At 38.3% G+C, this 18884-nt stretch overlaps 1 protein-coding gene across 2 annotated transcripts in view; it reads left to right on the top strand.

The window, feature by feature from the left end:
- The window catches only part of NR6A1 (nuclear receptor subfamily 6 group A member 1), a 205535-nt gene that overhangs the window by 156278 nt on the left and 30373 nt on the right, over positions 1 to 18884 (top strand). For both annotated transcript variants that reach the window (XM_079926417.1, XM_079926416.1), the window contains exon 3: positions 10574 to 10816. In XM_079926417.1, the coding sequence (XP_079782543.1) occupies positions 10574 to 10816 (243 nt within the window). The remainder of the gene's footprint in view (positions 1 to 10573; positions 10817 to 18884) is intronic.

Here is an 18884-nt window from a genome sequence, read left to right as displayed (position 1 = left end):
GGCAGCAGCAGCACTGAGGCTCAATTTTGATACATACCATCCTTCTCTTCCTGTACCCCACCCCCATAGGAGGTAGTTTGTATAATGGGAAGTCTGTCTGGAAAAGTAGTAAGGTTGAGGTTCAGATCCATCACTGACTAGCTGTGTGACCTTGGGTAAATCGCTTTCCTTTTCTGGCACTAGGCATGTACCTTTATCTTTTTCTTAATAAAAATAAAATACATAAGAAAAATTTTAATGTTTAATTTTTTTACATTTCATTACTTTTTATTTTGAAAGTATGTCTGGATTACAGTTCTTAATCCTCTTAAAAGGCTTTATTCTTATGTTTATCTTCTTTAAATGCATATGAATTTCTCCTGGTTAAAAAATAAACATTTGCTTAAATCTGTTGCTTCTTCCTGCAAAATGTTTCTCTATCACTCTTGGAGTGATAATAAAATACTAATTTTATATCTTTACCACTCAACCTGTTTTTAACTGAATCTGATTTTTGTTCTAACCAGTTCACTGAAACTTCTCATCAGTGATCTTTGAGCCTTTTCTTATTCCTCACACTTTTTGACCTGCATTGTGTTTGACAGTGCTCTTCTTCTTTGTGAAACCCTTTTTGTCCCTTATCTTTCTCACAATCATGGGTTTATATTCTACCTGTTTCTTCTTTGATCATGTCATCTCACTTTCTTTCCCTAACTTCTTACCTTCCCCTCTCTGTGTCTCCATTTTACCTTCCGGCTACTTCTCCGCACATCCCCTTCCTCCTTGGAAGCCATAGCTTCAACCCTCCCTTGGGTTGATGACTCCCAAATCCTTCATTCTAGCCTGAACCATTGTCCTCTAAGTAACTGCCTTTGGAAGACTTCTGTTTGACTTGCCCATCATCCTCTGTTAAACTAAAGCCATTGATTTTTGTCCCTCACTTAGCTTTTGCTTTACTCTTTTCTATTAGTGATATCACATTTCTCACAGCCACCTTGGTTTAGAACCTCGAGTTCATTTTTTAAACACTTTCCTATCCCGTCCTCCCCTCATCCCCCCTCTGGAATCTAGTCAGTCAACAAGCCATCTCTAGGGCTCCTGTGCTTTCTTTTCACTTCCATTCAGCCATTCCTTTGTTATCATTCCTGTTACCTAGATGCCCATGCCATCCATCTTGTGGCAACCTGCACATCATTGTGAGGTTAATATTCCTAAAAATACTGCTTTGATCCAGACATACCTCTATTTTAAAATCTCAGTAGCCTTTTATCAGTAGGATAAAATCAATTGCACTCTGTTCCAAACTAGCTTTCTGGACTTATCTCTGACCATTCCTCTCTACTTAACTATAATATCCTATGCAGTTCCTTCAAACACACCTTACGTTTGTGTTCTTTCATTTTACTATTGATGATGTCCTTTTCCTTTCCTGAAGTGCTCTGCTATCTTTTGTTTTCAACCTTTTTATTGTGAAATATAACACTTAGAGAAAAGTAAATAAAACACAAATTTACAGCCTAATGAATTAATATAAAACAGGCACCACTCAAATCAAGAAATAGAACCTTGACAGGATCCAAAAGCTTCTCTCCACCCCAGCACTCTCTTCACTCTGTGTCTCTTTCCCCTCTATTGCTTGTTTGTTATTGTTGTTGCTGTTGTTTTAACTTACTTAATACAAATGGAATCCTACAGTATGCATTCTTTTTTTCCTGGTTTCTTTTACCCCACACTGTTTGTATGCGTCATCTATGCTGTTGCAGTAGTTCAAATATCTTTACTGCTGTAAAGTATTATATTGTACGAATTACACTGTTTATCTACAGTAAGTTGATGAATGTATGGTAATTTTTAATTTGGGACTTTTATAAAGCATGCTGCTGTGAACATCCTTGAACTTGTCTTCTAATACACATGTGCATGTATTTCTGTTGGGTATGTACTTGGGAATGGGTCATAAGATAAGGTGTATCTTCAACTCTAATAATGACACACTTCCATAGTAGTTGTACCAGTAAAACACTTCTACCAATGGTATGTGAAAGTTAGTTTTTCCAAATTGCCACCATAGCTTGAAGTCATTTTTAATTTTTAGCCATTCTAATGGATGTGTAATAGTGTATCACTATGGTTTTAATTTGCATGTCTTAATTTGCATGTCTTTGATTACTGATAGGTTTGAACATCTTTTCATAAGTTTATTGAGTATATGGATAGCCTCCTTTGTGAAATGCCTGTTCAGGTCTCTTGCCCAGTTTTCTACTGGGTTGCTTTTTTCTTATTGATGTAAAGGAATTTTACATGTTCTGGATGTGAGCACTCTAGGTTGTGTGTATTGCTTATATTTTCTTTCACACTGTGGCTTGCCTTATCACTCTCTTGAAGTTCTTCATTTTAATGTAGTCCAATTTTATTAATGTTTTCCTCTATGTTTGTGCTTTTTATGGCCTGTTTCAGAAATCTCTTCCTATCCCAAGATCATGAAGATATTCTTCTTTATTATCTTCTGAGTGGTATATTATTTTGCTTTTTTTTTTTTTTTTTTTTTTTTTTGCGGTGCGCGGGCCTCTCACTGCTGTGGCCTCTCCCGTTGCAGAGCACAGGCTCCGAACGCGCAGGCTCAGTGGCCATGGCTCACGGGCCCAGCCGCTCCGCGGCATGTGCTGTGGCCTCTCCCGTTGCAGAGCACAGGCTCCGAACGCGCAGGCTCAGTGGCCATGGCTCACGGGCCCAGCCGCTCCGCGGCATGTGGGATCTTCCCGGACCGGGGCACGAACCCGCGTCCCCTGCATCAGCAGGCGGACTCGCAACCACTGCGCCACCAGGGAAGCCCTTATTTTGCTTTTGATACTTGGGTCTGCTATCTACTTGGAATTAAATATTTTGCATGGGGTGAGGTAGGATCAAGTTTCTTTTTTTTTTTCCCATATTAGGTATCTGATTGTCCCAACATTGTTCATGGAAAAGAATTGTATTTTCCTCACTGCTCTGCAGTGCCACTCATATCATAAATTAAATATCCATATATGTATGATGATGATGTAGGATTCTCCATTCAGTTCCTTTGGTCTGTTTGTCTACCTGTGAGCCAGTAAAAGATATCTTAATTACTATAGCTTTAAAATGAATATTGGTATGTGGTAGATAAAGTCATCTTATTTTTTCTTAAGTATTTGTGCTATTTTTGTTCTTTTGCATTTACATATACATTTAAAATTAGCTTGTCAGGTATACACACACAGACACACACACACACAGAACTGGGATTTTGAATGGAATTTTACTGACTGAAGATCTTTACAATAATAACTCTTCCAATCTGTGATCATAAGATACCTGTCCATTTACTGAAATCTTCTTCAATTTATCTTAGAAATATTTCACATTAAATAAGTATATTAAAATTTTTACATAGAGATCTTATATGTCTTTATTAGATTGCAACCTAGGTATTTTATATGTTTAGGTATGTTACCTAGTTAGGTATGTTTATATGCTATTGTAAATGGCATCTTTTGAAATTTCATTTCTGTTTGTGGCTGGGATAGAAATATAGTTAGTTTTTGTATTTTTTTTTAAATTTTACTGTGCTTGCTAGAACCTCCAGTACAGTGTTGAATGAAGGTATTGATAATGGGCCATCCTTGTCTTCCAATCTCAAAAGAAAAGGTTTTTTAAAGCATTTCACCATTAAGTATGATATTTGGTACAGGTTTGTTTAGATAGTCTTTATTATATTAAGCAAGTTTATTTTCTATTCCTAATTTGCCAAGAGTTTAATAATAATAATTTGATATCTATCAAAGCCTTTTCTTTTTTTATTAAAGCACTATTTATTGCTTTTAAGATGGATTGTTTTTAAACAAAATACTTTCCAGAATGTTTCATAAGTTGCAATTTTTTATCAGGTTCTGATCTTACAGGAAATGTATCTTTAATAACAGTGGCACAACTGACATTTATTGTATTTACTGTATATTAGGAATTGTATTAAGCAGTATAGTGTAGTATGAAAGGTCTCAGATCCTAGTTCAAGATTGTCTGCTTAGAATCCTGGCTCTGCTGCCTACTAGATAGCTAGGTCCTGTTGAGGACCTGGGGCATATTTTTTTATCCTATGTGTGCCTCAGTCTTTTACATCTACAAAATGGGGATAATAGAGTTGTGAGGAATGAGCGAATTATTATATGTGACACATATAGAACAGAACTTGTTACATAATAAGCACCAGGTACACGATGACTGTTGTCATATACCTATAATCGTTTATTCCCTAGCAACTGCATGAGGTGAGTACTATTGTTATCTCTATTTTACAGTTGATAATAAGACTTAAGAGAACTGAGTTGTGTGTCCACAGTTAACAAAGCTAGGATGTGGCAGAGCTGGAATTCATACCCAGTGTGTCGTAACCACAAAATCAGTGTATTTTAAACTTTTTACAATTTGATCCATAGTACATTGTAATCCACTGCACACATGTACACACAGACATAAAATGCACACACTTTAATTGAAAGGAAGGTTTCACAATATTCACCCTTACTACATGTGATGCACTTTGATATTTTCTCTCATTTCTTCTAAAAACGCTAGTCGTGATGCTATGGGTTATGACATAATTTCGAAAACACTGCACTAAGCCATAGTATTTATTCATTTATTCATTCATTCATTCATTCAACAAGATGAGCTTCTTCTGTGTAGCAGTCATGGTACCAGATGTTACTGTTAATGGTTTTGTTTTTTCTTTTAATATATTTATTTATTTATTTTTGGCTGAGTTGGGTCTTTGTTGCTGCACGCAGGCTTTCTCTACTTGCAGCTACCGGGGGCTACTGTTCGTTGCGGTGCGCAGGCTTCTCATTGCAGTGGCTTCTCTTGTTGCAGAGCACGAGCTCTAGGTGTGCGGGCTTCAGTAGTTGTGGCTCACAGCCTCTAGAGTGCAGGCTCAGTAGTTGTGGTGCACGGGCTTAGTTGCTCTGCGGCATGTGGGATCTTCCCGGACTAGAGCTCAAACCTGTGTCCCCTGCATTGGCAGGTGGATTCTTAAGCACTGTGACACCAGGGAAGCCCACTGTTAATGTTTTCGATTGAGACTTAATACTGCAGTATAATCTTGGTTAGGTGTAACTAAGGGGTCCTGCCACTTTTATAAGACAAGAACCTCAGTATTGTAAAATTCTGGTCAGATTGACGACCAGATAGATTCATTTATAAATATCCTTGTATTCATTTACTTTTTGTTCTTGCTAAATGATGTAGAAACAGGAACATCGATTTGTGTGAGCGGGCGCGTGTCATTGGTACCCTGAAGAGATGTTGCTAGGGCTCTTACCTGGTTCCGATTGTTATTAATCTTCTAAGCCAACCATATCAGCTGCTTATTCATCATTTTCATTATTTCCTTTGAACTTGATGTTTCTGCCTCTGAAGATATTCTATGTTCATAGTGACCCTAACCGAGCTCTGTATTAGCCCTTCTCTCTCTACACAAGAGTGTTAATGTGTGAAGAAATGAAAATTATATGATAGTTCCTGTTACCTGCCTTAGAATCATTTCTGATTAAAAATAAATTCTTAAGATTGTTTCTAAGTTTTGAAAGACTATAGCAAAGACAAGCATGTTACCTTCCTTTCTAACAATGCCCATGTGTGGTTACATTTATTTCTCATGAGTAACCAGCAAGCATCCTTGAGAACATCTTGCAGGAGAAAAATTCTGGGCAAATCATGACTGTTTTACATATAGAGGGGTAGGACATAACTTGATGTTGTATCTGTGGATATTTCTGCGTAACTCATCTTGAGTTAGTCTTGCTGAAGATTAGTAAACTATATTGGCTATTCTAGAAATGAATGAGATTGTTTTGAGGAAAACCCAAGTTAGAGGTTTCTAGCGCCAAAATTGAGACATTACTTTATATGCCAGTTGTTTCTTCTGCTTATACCCTCCTCTCCTTTCACTTGTCTAACTGATAGGCATACTTCAGAATTCACCTCCTCTAGGAAATCTGTTATTACCTTACCCTGCCACCAGACTGACTGAATACTCCTCCTTTGTGCTAGTGGAATTTTTCAAGTTTTTTTAAGTTAGAAAAAAAAAAAAAGACAGTCAACAATATTGTCTAGTACTTTAGAGTTCATAAAGCTGTCTCATTCTAATACAGACCATGAGGAAGCTAGAGCTCCATGTCATTTATAGGTCATCTGTTAGCTCATTGATTCTCACAACAGTTCCTTGAAGAAGGTAGTATGATCCACATTTTATATAGACTAGAAACTGAGGTACCTCTGGAGAGGTTAAGAAGCTTTCCAAAGTCACACAGGAAGTAAGTCATAGAGCCTAGATTTGAACCCAAGGATTCTGACTTTAGAGACCAAGTTCTTAATCTCTATGTTCTACTGCCTCTGCTCAGAAGATTTTGGAGAGCTGACAGTTGTCTCTTTCCTTTCCATCATTGAGTTGAGACTTACCTTGCCATGGGGCCCGAGTTCAACTCTACCTCCCCACCCAATCCTCTTCCCTTGACTGCCAGGCAAATCTGTTTACCTAATGCCAGTCTTCTCAATTAAAGTTTAAAGTTCTTAAAAACTGTCTTAGTGTTCACCGTCCTCTCTTCTCTTACTCATGGGGAGGAGAGCAAAAGAGGAAGTTTCCAATAGTTTTTACTTTAATGTTTGATTTTTTTCCCCTTCATTCATCAATTTTCAGAATACTGAATTGGTGTCCTAGAAACCTCCAGTGGTAACTAATGAAGTTTTTCTTTTTAATATTATTATGAACTCATTGATTTTTATATCTGAAGTGTTTTAATCCATTGCCATCATTCTTTTTGATGCATAGTCTGTTCTATTTAAGGCCAATGGGAGGCTTTTATGTTGCTCCCTGTATCCTTTTGACATAACCCCATTATTAGTCTTGGGTAGTACAAGACTCATCTTGTATACATTCTGCCTCAAACCTGAAATCAACCATTTCTCTTAGGAGTCCTGGCTCCTGTTCATAGGAAATGGTATTTTTAGAGTACACTGTCTGAGCCCTTTTACCTTCTAGTATTCCTGATCAAGACAAACATTGAACTTCTCTGATAAATTAGTAAGAGTCTTCTCTCCTACTATTTTTTAACCCATTGCTATTTTTGTAGATAGCAAGCTGCCTTGTTCAGAGTTTTAAATACCTATCATTTTTCAAACCCTCAGATTTTCATCAACAACTCTGTCTGTTATCTTACTGAGCACTACAGTTACTAAGAGCCATAGTTTCTACTTTGTTTTTGTTGCTATTGTTTCTGTTGGTGGTGTTGTTTTATATATATATATTTTTTTTTAATTCAAGTATGGTTGATTTACAATATTAGTTTCAAGTGTACAACATAGTGATTCAATATTTTTGTAGATTATACTCCATTTAAAATTATAAAATATTGGCTGTGTTCCCATAGTCTCTACTTTGAAGTGCTTATTTGCCTGATTTTTTTCCCCGTTACATTTTCAGGTAGACTAACAGATTAAGAACATTGAATAGATTAAGAGTGCTATATGGTTATGAACATCTCCTTTGTGTTGTTAGGCTCACTAGTAAAAGAATACTGTAGATGTAATGAATCTGAAATTTCAGATTTCATGTGAGGAATATAACATGATATCCTTATGTAAAAGATAGACAAATTTCAGTGAGGCATATAACATGATATCCTTATGTATAAGATAGAGAAATGTCTGGCCTAATTAACAGACAAAACTAGTTGAACAGCTGTTTCCAGCTGGTTAATTTGGTTAAGTCAGATTGAGAAGGGGCTCCAACAGCTTGCCTGAGGCCACATTTTGTTGAATATTGTTTTAAGGTTGGAAATGAAAATGATCTAATATTGACCATACAATATTAGAGAAAAGGAGGAGGAGTGAGAAATAACTAATATACTGGGTGGCAGGACCGGATCCCCAAAGAGTTCCATAGACCAGAATGACACATAGAATTTCTTATATAAAGATAAATTTGATCAAAGACAAGTGTAAAGTCCTACCATTGGGTTTAGAAATCCTACACTTCCCAAGAATGGAATAAGAAAGACATGCGTTAATGTTAATATGTGATAAATACTTCAGGATTTAGATGTCTGTGAACCAGATGTGAATTAAATGTCAGGGGGGATTGGAAATACATCAGTCTCAAAATCAGAAAGTCTTGAATTCTAATTTCAGTTCCACTCCTGATTATATAACCAATTAAATTTCCTTACCTCTTTAAGCTTCATTTTTTTCCCATTATAAAATGTGTAGCATTTTTATAGCATAGCATTGATAATTATAAAATACTATGTATATACTGGTGTTGATAGCTGCAGATACATAAACAAAACTAATTGAGTCTTAAATTGAGAAAATCAAACCATTTAGTTCTGGATACTTTGTTTTACGAGAAATTTTGATACTATATGATTAAGAATAAGAAATAGGAGAAGAAAAATTAGGAACCCCACTTATCTTTAAATCTCTGAATGGTTGGTATATGAACTAGGCTAGGTTATACATTTATTTTTTGCCCGTGAGCACGTAACTCAGGGCAATGAGGAAAGCTTCGGGTTAATAGACTCTGGCTCAGTGTAAAGAAAAGCTTTTGAACCATTAAAACTATCTAAAACGGAATGAATGGAATGAAGTACCTTACTGAGTCACTGGATATGTGCAAGTAGAGTTCCAACCCCTTGTCTTGGAATATCGTAGAGGGAGTTCATTTCATGCCTCAGATAAAGGTCTGTTGGAGCCAATTTCTAAGGCCCTTTCTTAACTCTTAAGATTCTTGATTCTGTAATATGGGGATAAAGATACCTCTCACAGTCATTGAGATGAATAAATAAGACAGTAAAAACTTCTTGAACACTGCATGGTACACGCTTGGTACTCACCGAATTTTCTTTGCCGTATCTATAAGATAAAAATAATCCATGCCCTGGTCTTGGTACAAGTGAGATAATGAATGTAAACATACTTTAAATACCCTTCAAGTCCTTTATAAGAATCAGAGGTGCAGAAATCTCTATCTGACATCTGGACAAGCACCATTTGGGACAGTTTGCTTCTTTCTGTTTGTTCATTTACAAAGGGAGACCTTGGCTTTTTTTAAGCTGTGTGTGTGTGTGTGTGCGCGTGTGCGTGTGTGTGTGTGTGTGTGTGTGTGTGTGTGTGTGTGTGTGTGCGTTTCCCAAGGGAAGGGCCTGACTTACCTGCGTAGAATGGATAGATTTGCCTTGCCGTGGCCACAGAGTATGTTGGTTAGGTACATAGACTTTGGGGGTTCCAGCCCTAGTTCCCTTTCTTACTAGATGGGTGACTGTTGAAGAGTGATATTACCTCATGAGCTTCATGAGTTTCCTCAGCTGTAAAATAAGGGTACCTCAGTTAGGTTTGTTGTGATGATTCAGCACAATAACACGTGTTAGGTGCTTGGCACAGATCAGAATCTTTGCAGGAGGTTTCTTTTTTCCTTTTTGTTTTTTTAATTGAGGTATATAGTTGATTTACAGTGTTCAGGTGTACAGCAGAGTGATTTGGTTATATACATATTTAGATTCTTTTCCATTATAGGTTATTACAAGACAATGAATATAGTTCTCTGTGCTACACAGTAGGTCCTTGTTATCTATTTTATATATAGTAGTATGTATCTGTTAATCCCAGATTCCCAGTTTATCCCTCCATCCTCCCTTTCCCCTTTGGTAACCAGAAGTTTGTTTTCTAAGTAATATAATATGTTATTTGTCTTTCTCTGCTGGAGGTTTCTTGGACCCGCTACCAAGGTCTGACATAGTTCACCAAGGCACTTTTTTTTGTCATATGCCTGTTCTTTGGCAGTTGCTTGGTCCAAAGTGGAATTTGCTTGGTCCAAAGAGGAAGTGAAGAGCTATATTCCAGCCTGAATATCTGCTTTGACTAATTTGTTTGTTGCTAGACAGTGAGTTCCTTGACTGTGGGGATTATGATGATTTATTTCTGAATACCCAATACCTAGTACAGCGCCTGGACACAGAGTAGATGTTCTGCTGGAATGTAAGCTTCACCAGGGTCTTTTATTCATTGCTGTATCCATGCCTTACAACAGTGCCTAGAAGAGAATAGTTGCTCAGTATATATCTATTGGATGTGTGGATGGCTTAGCTGGGCATGGAAGCTTCTTCGCTTGTTAATAATTATAACTATCATTTATTGGGTATATACCATATGCTGGGCACTTACATACATGGTAAGTAATCCTTACCACCTTCCTACAGGGTAGAAGTGATGGGCTGTTGCTAAAGAAGGTAAGGGAGAAGGAGGAGTCAAAGATACCTTCCAGGTTTCTGACTTGGTTACTGGTCCAAGTGGTGATGAAACTCAGAGGAAGAAATGTGAGTTCTTTTTTTAGTTAGGCTATGTTTGTGGTATCTACAGGTAGATGCAGGAGTCTGTTCCTACAACAAGGGCTTTAAAGATGCCACCTCTTTGCCAGTTAGCCTGGAGAGGGTAATGTTCTGGGTCTATCCAGGGTTGCTAATTTTAGATCTGCAGGCTTAAAGCCATTATTTCCACTGTGTTCTAACTTGCATATGTTCAGTTTCTGTTCCAGATGATCGGGCTGAACAACGAACCTGTCTCATTTGTGGGGACCGCGCCACAGGCTTGCACTATGGAATCATCTCCTGTGAGGGGTGCAAAGGGTTTTTCAAGCGGAGCATTTGCAACAAGCGGGTATATCGGTGCAGTCGTGACAAGAACTGTGTCATGTCTCGGAAGCAGAGGAACAGATGCCAGTACTGCCGCCTGCTCAAATGCCTCCAGATGGGGATGAACCGGAAGGGTGAGTGGTGCTTGTGGCTCTGCTACCCACACTTCACCCATCACTTTATCTTTAGTGTCAGCCATTAAGCCTTGGAGTTATTCATTTCCCAAGCCTGCACTTGTACTGTGTACTCATAACCCAAAAATGAATCTTCCTACAGGGATCTCCCAGATTAGGTGGGAGAAAAGACTGGTGAGATGTTAAGGATCCTGTGAGAATGAATGCACAGGGTCCATGTGACAAGACCCCAATTAACAATCAGGTACTAAGTAGGATTAATATACTCCGCTAGTTCTTTTTTCAGGGCATGATGAAAGGAAGCAGGAATTTTATATGAAATGGCAGGAAGGCAGTAGGTCCCCTGAATGTGTTATCATTTTGTTTGGTATAAGCATGGCATACTCAGGTTGGGCATACCCAGAAATCTGCATCCAGGTTGGTGAAGAATTTGGGATTTATTGGGAAGTTTTCCAAGAGCCATTAGCCTAAGATGACATGAATAAACCAATATTCTAAGGGGGTTAATCCAGAGGGCAGCTTTGAAGAATGAATTGGGGTGGGGGAAGCAGAAAAAACACTTAGAAAGTATTTAGAAGAGTCCACAAGAAAGGTATGAAGGATCTGAAGGAGAGGAGGAGGGGAAAGTAATGGCACAGATGGGGAGATGTGGGAGAAGCTCACCTGATAGGAGTTGGTGACATACTGACTATTGGGCAGTACCAGAGGTTGAAGCTGATAATTCGAATTAAAGTAAATTAATTGGGGCTTCCCTGGTGGCACAGTGGTTGAGAGTCCGCCTGCCGATGCAGGGGACACGGGTTCGTGCCCCGGTCTGAGAAGATCCCACATGCCGTGGAGCGGCTGGGTCCGTGAGCCATGACCGCTGAGCCTGCGAGTCCGGAGCCTGTGCTCCACAACGGGAGAGGCCACAACAGTGAGAGGCCTGTGTGCCGCAAAAAAAAAAAGTAAATTAATTAATAAAAGAATGGGGCAAAATGTTGACCTTGGTAGGTGCTGAATTTGAAGTACCTGAGAAGGACACACACATAGATGTCCACTAAGGAAGTCGGATTGAAACTGAGCTGAAAAGTCCTGCTTACAAGTAGAAGTTTGTGGAGCTATTGGCATAGAGGTGGTAAAGTTTTGTTAGTGGGTAGAAGTCACCCAAAGAGAGAACTTGGATACAGAAGAGGAAGAGGGCCAATGTCAGAACTTTAGGAGTATTCTCATGGAGGGTGGAGAGCCTTGCAGTGTAGTTCAGTAAAAGAATAGAGGTTCAGGAGGGGAGAGGTTGGTGACAGACTAGCTCTGTGACCTTGGGCAGTTTGCTTTATGTCTCTGATGCTAAATCTTACCTTTAAAATGGTATGATAATACTTAACTTTCAGAGCTCTGTAGAGGATTAAATATGACTATGTATATAAAATACCCAGCGAGGTATTAAGAGCTCATAATAGTAGTATGGGGTGGGGATTAGTCAGATTTAATGAATTGTTCAAATTGGTTTTGTAGCAGACACTTCAGACTGGTTTTTTAAATTGTGTATGGGATAATAAGATTTTTTTGAAAACTTGCCTATTATGAAGAGAGGTAAGAGAGATATAGAAGGGCATTTAGGTAAATATAGGTCATTTATAATTTACTTACAATACTAATATTTACTGAGCATTGTGTGTACCAAAAAGTCTTGTATACTTTCTATGCATTATCTCATTAAATACACACAACAACCCTATTGTTAACTATTACCCTCAGTGTACAGAGGCAGCTTAGGGAGGTAAAATGACTTACAAGTAGTTGGATTAGTGGTTGTTGTATTGACAGTTAATAATTTTTAAAATGTAATTTGTTATTAATCAAGCAAAACTTGTACCTAACCAGATGGACAACACACTGCTTCACATGTCTACTGTATGGGATAACTAGTTGCGTGTTGGAATGTGCTATATTTACTGAATGATAAAAACATTTAATAGGGCATTTAAACTGTTACCAACTTTGTCCCCTGTCTATGTTTCTAACCTCATTTGTCCAGAATTTACTGTACCTCAAGCATGCCTTGCACTGTCCTGCCTGTGCTAGTTTCCTTCCGCTACCTAGAAATCCTCTCCCTTCCCCACTATCAGTTTACTCCTGCAGAAATCCTTACAAGCCACCAAGTAATGTATTGAAGAGAGAGTCTGGTCATCTGACTTGGTTTTGGTCTACAGTTTTCTCATCTTCCTTTGTTGCCTTCACTGAGAGTATTTTATCAAAGCATATTTATGAGTTGCTTTCTTGACTACTCTCTCTGATGAATCGTCCTGCTTATTCAGTCATGAGTGTGAGATTCTGAGGCTTTCAGCCAAACTTGCCTCTTCCAGGGAGGAAGAAGCTTACCCAACATAACCCCTCTAACCATAGCCAGGAGAAGATGACACATGAGGTGTGAGGGATGTAGAGCTGCCTTCCTAGGCCCGTTTGCATGCAGAGCAGACAGGCTCAGTTGCATGGTGAAGGCTGCGTCTCAGAGAGAAACCCTGCCACCTCCTGGTTGGTGCTGAGAAAGCAGAATTAAAATTGCAGTTGCCGCTGGAGTATTTTTGGGGTGATGGAACTATGGTGTTTGACACATAATTTTATGCATCTGTCAAAAGCTATAGAACTGAGCACCACAAAAGAAGTGAATTTCACTGTATATAAATTTTTTTTAAGCAACCAGTATAGTAGGCAGGGGTGGAGAGAGACTGTAGCATTTAGCAAATGAGTCTAATATTACAAATAAATCACATAGCCACACTGAAGGGAATGAGGAAGAAAGGAGCTGGCCTTGGAAAATAGTGTTTTGACTGTATGCTGTTAAAACTGAAGACAAAAAGAACTGTATACAAACAAAGCACTCTGGTTTATAAATTTGATTCTCTCAAGGTTATGGTTTAGGAATTCTTTCACTACTTTGTTTGTATACTAGGGTTGAACAAATAAGGAAATAAACTGTTGATAATGAGAGTTGGGTTTCTCACATCAGGGAAAGAAGTTATAAATCAGGAAAGGGGAAGGCTAGAATGAAACCTCTGGTACTAGATTGGAGTCAGAGGTTATTGTAATATGGAGTCATGTTTAGATAGATTAAAAAAACATAGATGTGTGTGTAGATACATGAGTTGGTATACATACATATATTTCCTAGCTCAGCCATTGAGAAGGACTAGAAGCAATGACACCCCCAATAGTAACGAGCACACCTAGCGTCCATATCTTGGTTTCTAAATATCAATAAAAGGAATCAGAAGTCCTTGGAGAACTGGTTGATTTTAGGGCTGAGGCAGGGAATATATAAGATGAGTCTGGAGCATCTTGTGGTGCCGGAAAGTTAGAAGGTGCTATATATATATATATATATATATATATATATATATATATATTAGTTTATAACCCAAAGAATAAAATATCCATGAGTTCATACTGATAAAATGAACTGAATAAATAGAGGAATGATGATTCTTCCTTACAGAGGAATTCTAGTAAGTGTTGAAAAAATGAGGGAAATAGAAAATCACCATTAGAACACCATAGTAGTTGCTATAGGCAAGATCCACTGATGGATGCTAAAATAAGAGAGCATGGGTTTAAACAGAAACAGAATATTTAGAATAGTCTCAGAATATTTAGTAATTACAAAGAGAAAAATAGTACATTTCAATAGGAAATTCTGACAGATATCACTTTAGCCAAAGGATCAAGAGTAACATCAGTGTGTTTAAATTGACATCATGTACCCCCTGATATGATCACTAAGAAGGGCACGCATATACATATGCACATATACACACACAGGGATGGATAGATTTATCCCCAGTCTCATCATGAGAAAACATACAAGCCCAAATTGAGCAATATTCTTCAAAATAACTGGCATTCTACAAAATACTCTCCGTAAGTGTCAAGGTCACAAAAGATAAGGAAAGACTAAGCAACTGTCACAGATTGGAGGAGACTATGGAAACATAACTGCTACATGCATTGTGAGATCCTGGATTGGATTCTGGAACAGAAAAGGGACATTAATAGAACTGGGAAAATCTGAATAAAGTCTTTGGTGAATAGTGTTCTACCAAAGTTAATTTTCTAGTTTTGATGAATGATCTATGGCTATGTAAGCTTAGTTAACAGAAGGGGAAGCTGGGTGTAGAGTATACGGGAATTCTCTGTACTGTTTTTGCAATTGTTCTATAAATCTAAACTTAACCTCAAAATTTTAAAAATTAACTGTTAAAAAATACAGCTGTCACGTGTGAGCCTACACTCAGCCTATGCCCCCCATCTCTGGACATAGATATCTTTTCAGACCTTGAACTTGGCTGGTAAGGAAATTAATTAGCAAAGCAATGAGGGAGATTTAAATAAGTGTGGTGAGTAGAGGCTGGGCCCTTTCTGTCCATCCCCACTACTACACCAATACCCCCGAAACACATCCTCCTCATACATCTTGCAGTCTTTAGGTAAAGTCGGGCTCCTCAGAATGATTCTCAAGACCTCTGGCATCCCTTCCCTCTCCCTTCTGCTCTTCCCACATAATCCAGTTCTCCAAGAACTCGGGGATATTTCATGTTTTGGGGGCTTTGCACATTTGGTTTCATCTTCCTGGAATGTTCTACCCCCTCTTCTTCACCTGACTATATATACTTTTCATTCTAGACTCAGCTTTTATTTGTAACATCCTCTAAGATGCCTTCTCTGACACCACCCCCCACCATATAACCCTTTTGTGCTTCCATCGCCCTTTTTTGCTCTCTGCATAACGCTGATCACCTTGTGCTCTTTGTCTGTGTACTTGTCTGTTTCCCCCACTGCCCCCATTATTAGACAGTGATCCTCTCATGGGCCATGACCAAGTCCTACTTTTCTCGTGTCCCAATTAGTGTAGGATGCTTCCTGGTTTGATGAATTGACTGTGGTGGTGGCGGGGGCAGGGTAGGAAACGGGATGGGAGAAATATTGTTAAAATCATCAGAGGCAAGAGGAAGCTACACTGAGCCACATGGGGAATTCATATCAGTTAAGTAATTATGCGAAAATACTTAAAATTCCCATAACTTTGTTGTCTCATAACTTGCTAGATAACTAGTTCAAAAGTGAAAAGGTTAAGGAAAGCTTGGAGGAGGTTGCTGTTTGTAGAACGACATTGTTGAGACAGTGATCCTGTGGCATTGCCGTATCACTTTACCAGGATAAAAATGGAGCACCGAGAAATCTCAAGGAGAGATAATATTTGAGCAGAATCTTGAAGGAATAGAAGTTCAAGCTCCTTACAAACTTAGAGCTTTGTAAAACTGGCTCCCGCTTCTGTCCCTCTCTCTTCTTCCGTGTGTGTGTTCTTAACTATTTGGGAGTAAGTTACAGATTTCATTCCCCTTTCCTTCTAACATAACCACAGCACTATTATCAAAATCAGGAAATTTAACATGACATAATACTATTAACTAATTGCAGACCGTATTTAGATTTCACTTGTTATCCCAATGTCCTTTGTAGCAATTTCTATTTTCTCATCTAGGAGCCAATCCAAAATCACACATTATATTTAGTTCTTAGGTCTTTTTAATCTCCTTTTATCTGAAGTAGTTCCTCATTCTTTTCTTGTCTTTAATAACATTGTCAATTTTTAAGAAAACAAATCATTTATTTTGTAGACCATCCCTCAATTTGGGTTTGTCACTTTCCTCACAATTAGGTTGCGGTTATGCAGGTTTGGCAAGAATGCCACAAAAGCTATGTTGTGTCCTTTTAGCGCATCCTATCTAGAGCACATGGTGTAAGTTTGTCCCATTATTGGTCCTTTTAAGTTGAGTCACTTAGTTAAGGTGGTGTCACTTGGGTAACGTGGTGGTGTTAGATTTTTCCACTGTGAAGTTTCTTTCTCAATAGAGGCAGCAACACGTGCAGAGGCAAAACTGTGTTGTAAAACAGCATGGCATGTTCAAGAACTAACAAATAGTTCTCTGTAGGTACAGTGTAACATTTTTGGCTAAAGATGAGGATGGAGAGTCCCATAAGAACCAGATCACAGAGGATCTTGAATGCCAAGCTAGGGAGCTTGTATTTAATTAGCCCATAGACCACAGGGAAGCACCAGTGGATTTTGAACAGCGCTTTGATGTAGTTAGCTTTATGTCTTTCTACCTTTCTGGTTTCTAGGTTTGGTTGGCTACCCAGGCCTAAGCAAGTGAGGAATAGTAGGTACATGAGTTCTAGAGCAGAAAAAGTATTTGTGCTTCTTCTGAGTAGATAGAAGAACCATAGCTGGTGCCATTCTCTTAGGCTTAGACGAGAGGTGCAACAGAACTGTTCCTGTGATCCTATACCCAGAAGGCCTTTGTTCTGTTGTTTTATTTTAATAACTTCACTACCAGAAGACTCTCAGCCCTGCTGAAAAACTTGCTCTTAGCTCAGTGTAGCATCAAGGAACAAGCACAACTTTAGAATCAGAAAACCTAAATTGAAATCCCAGCTCTGTTAGTTCTTCGCCGAATAACCTTGAGCAAGTTGCTTTTCCTCTTTGAGCTTTCGTTTCCTCGTGTCTAAACTGCATAGGATAATAATAATGTATATACTTTTTAAGGTTGTTGTGAGGATCAAATGCAATCTCATGTATCTGAATATAAGTTTTAAAATATGATCCAGGTTCTTAACAGAGGCACTGTGACATGTGGTATTGCTGCCCACACCTCAGGCAGTATCATGCCGTCTTAACAGATGTTACCATCTCTGATTAAACCAGTTGTTTATGTTCTTCTTTAAATTATATTTTTGAAAAAATCAAAGTTAACTTTCAAATGGAATTTTTATCACTTCAGTGAATGGCAAATCAGTATTTTTAATACACATTAGGATAAATGTATAATTAAGAGTTTAAGCACCACCTAAAATTAGTTTCTCCAATGGGATGCACACACACTTCAGGAAATTGTAGTGTTGGAAAGAAGGTTGGTCTTAATCTGATAGTCTGGTTCTGATATTTAGTTTCTATCACCCTAAGCAAAATACTTCATTTTTCTGAGCATTAGAGTCATCTGTTCAGTGGGAGTGATAATACTAATACTTTCCTCATGGGTTAATTTTACCGATGATACTATCTAACACGTATAGGAGTTTCTTACTCCAGGTGGGGTTGAGGGACAACACGAGTTTTTAGATATCAGAAGGTGAAATTGGCAAGATGTAAATCTTTAAGATTTGTGGCCCTTTAAACAAAAAGGAAAGCAAGTTGAGTTCCTTCCTCACCTCCAAGACACTGAGAGTGGAGTATCAAGTGAGAAATAGTCAGTGTTCTATCTGCCAGTGACAGATCTTTGTTCTGTACCTGTGAGCTGAAGCAAAGATGTGTGAGATATCAGTATTGGAAATATGAGTATCTGAAGACTGTCATTGACCCTGGAACAGCAGAGGAGGAATTTTAAGTATGTTTAGAACTTGAAATAAGGTTGAAAGAGAGCTTCTAGACAACAACCAGCATGCATCTAGATAATATATATCTAGCTGTCTATGTTTCTTGACCCAAATTCACAGCAGCCTTGTAAAGCAGGCTGTTACCTCCTACTTCATATGCCAGCCCCTGTGCTTGGTGCTTTAGCTAAATTATATATTATCCTCACAATACCCCATAAGACAGGTTCCAATAGCCCTCTTTATTCTTAAGTAAACTGAAGTTCAGAGAGATGAAAAAAACTTGTCTGTAATTACACAGACCTGGCAGAAACTGGATTTAGACTCAAGCTTGTCTAATTCTGAGTGTGTGATCTTCTAAGACTAAGAATAATGGCTGCTTTAAGGAAAATGAACTTCCTGTCAGCCTTTCAGTTACCACAGGTAACTGTTAGACTTGGAGCCCTTAGCTTTTGAGGCAACCAGCCCTGCCCTAACGACTTTACAGGTTGTGTGTGTTAATTTTTTTTGGAGCCAGGTGTATTATAGCAAAGCTTGCTCTCACATGATGCCATTACTTCTCTGTTAATATTACCCTCTCCAAGCCACCTTCCACAGTTGCCATCACAAAGATTTTTCAAATATGCCAACATGACCACATCCTCCCCTGCATTCCATCTTA

The sequence above is a fragment of the Stenella coeruleoalba genome (genome assembly GCF_951394435.1).
Source record: "Stenella coeruleoalba genome assembly, chromosome: 7".
NCBI classification, from domain to species: domain Eukaryota; kingdom Metazoa; phylum Chordata; class Mammalia; order Artiodactyla; family Delphinidae; genus Stenella; species Stenella coeruleoalba.
This window is presented reverse-complemented; position numbering and strand designations above follow the sequence as displayed.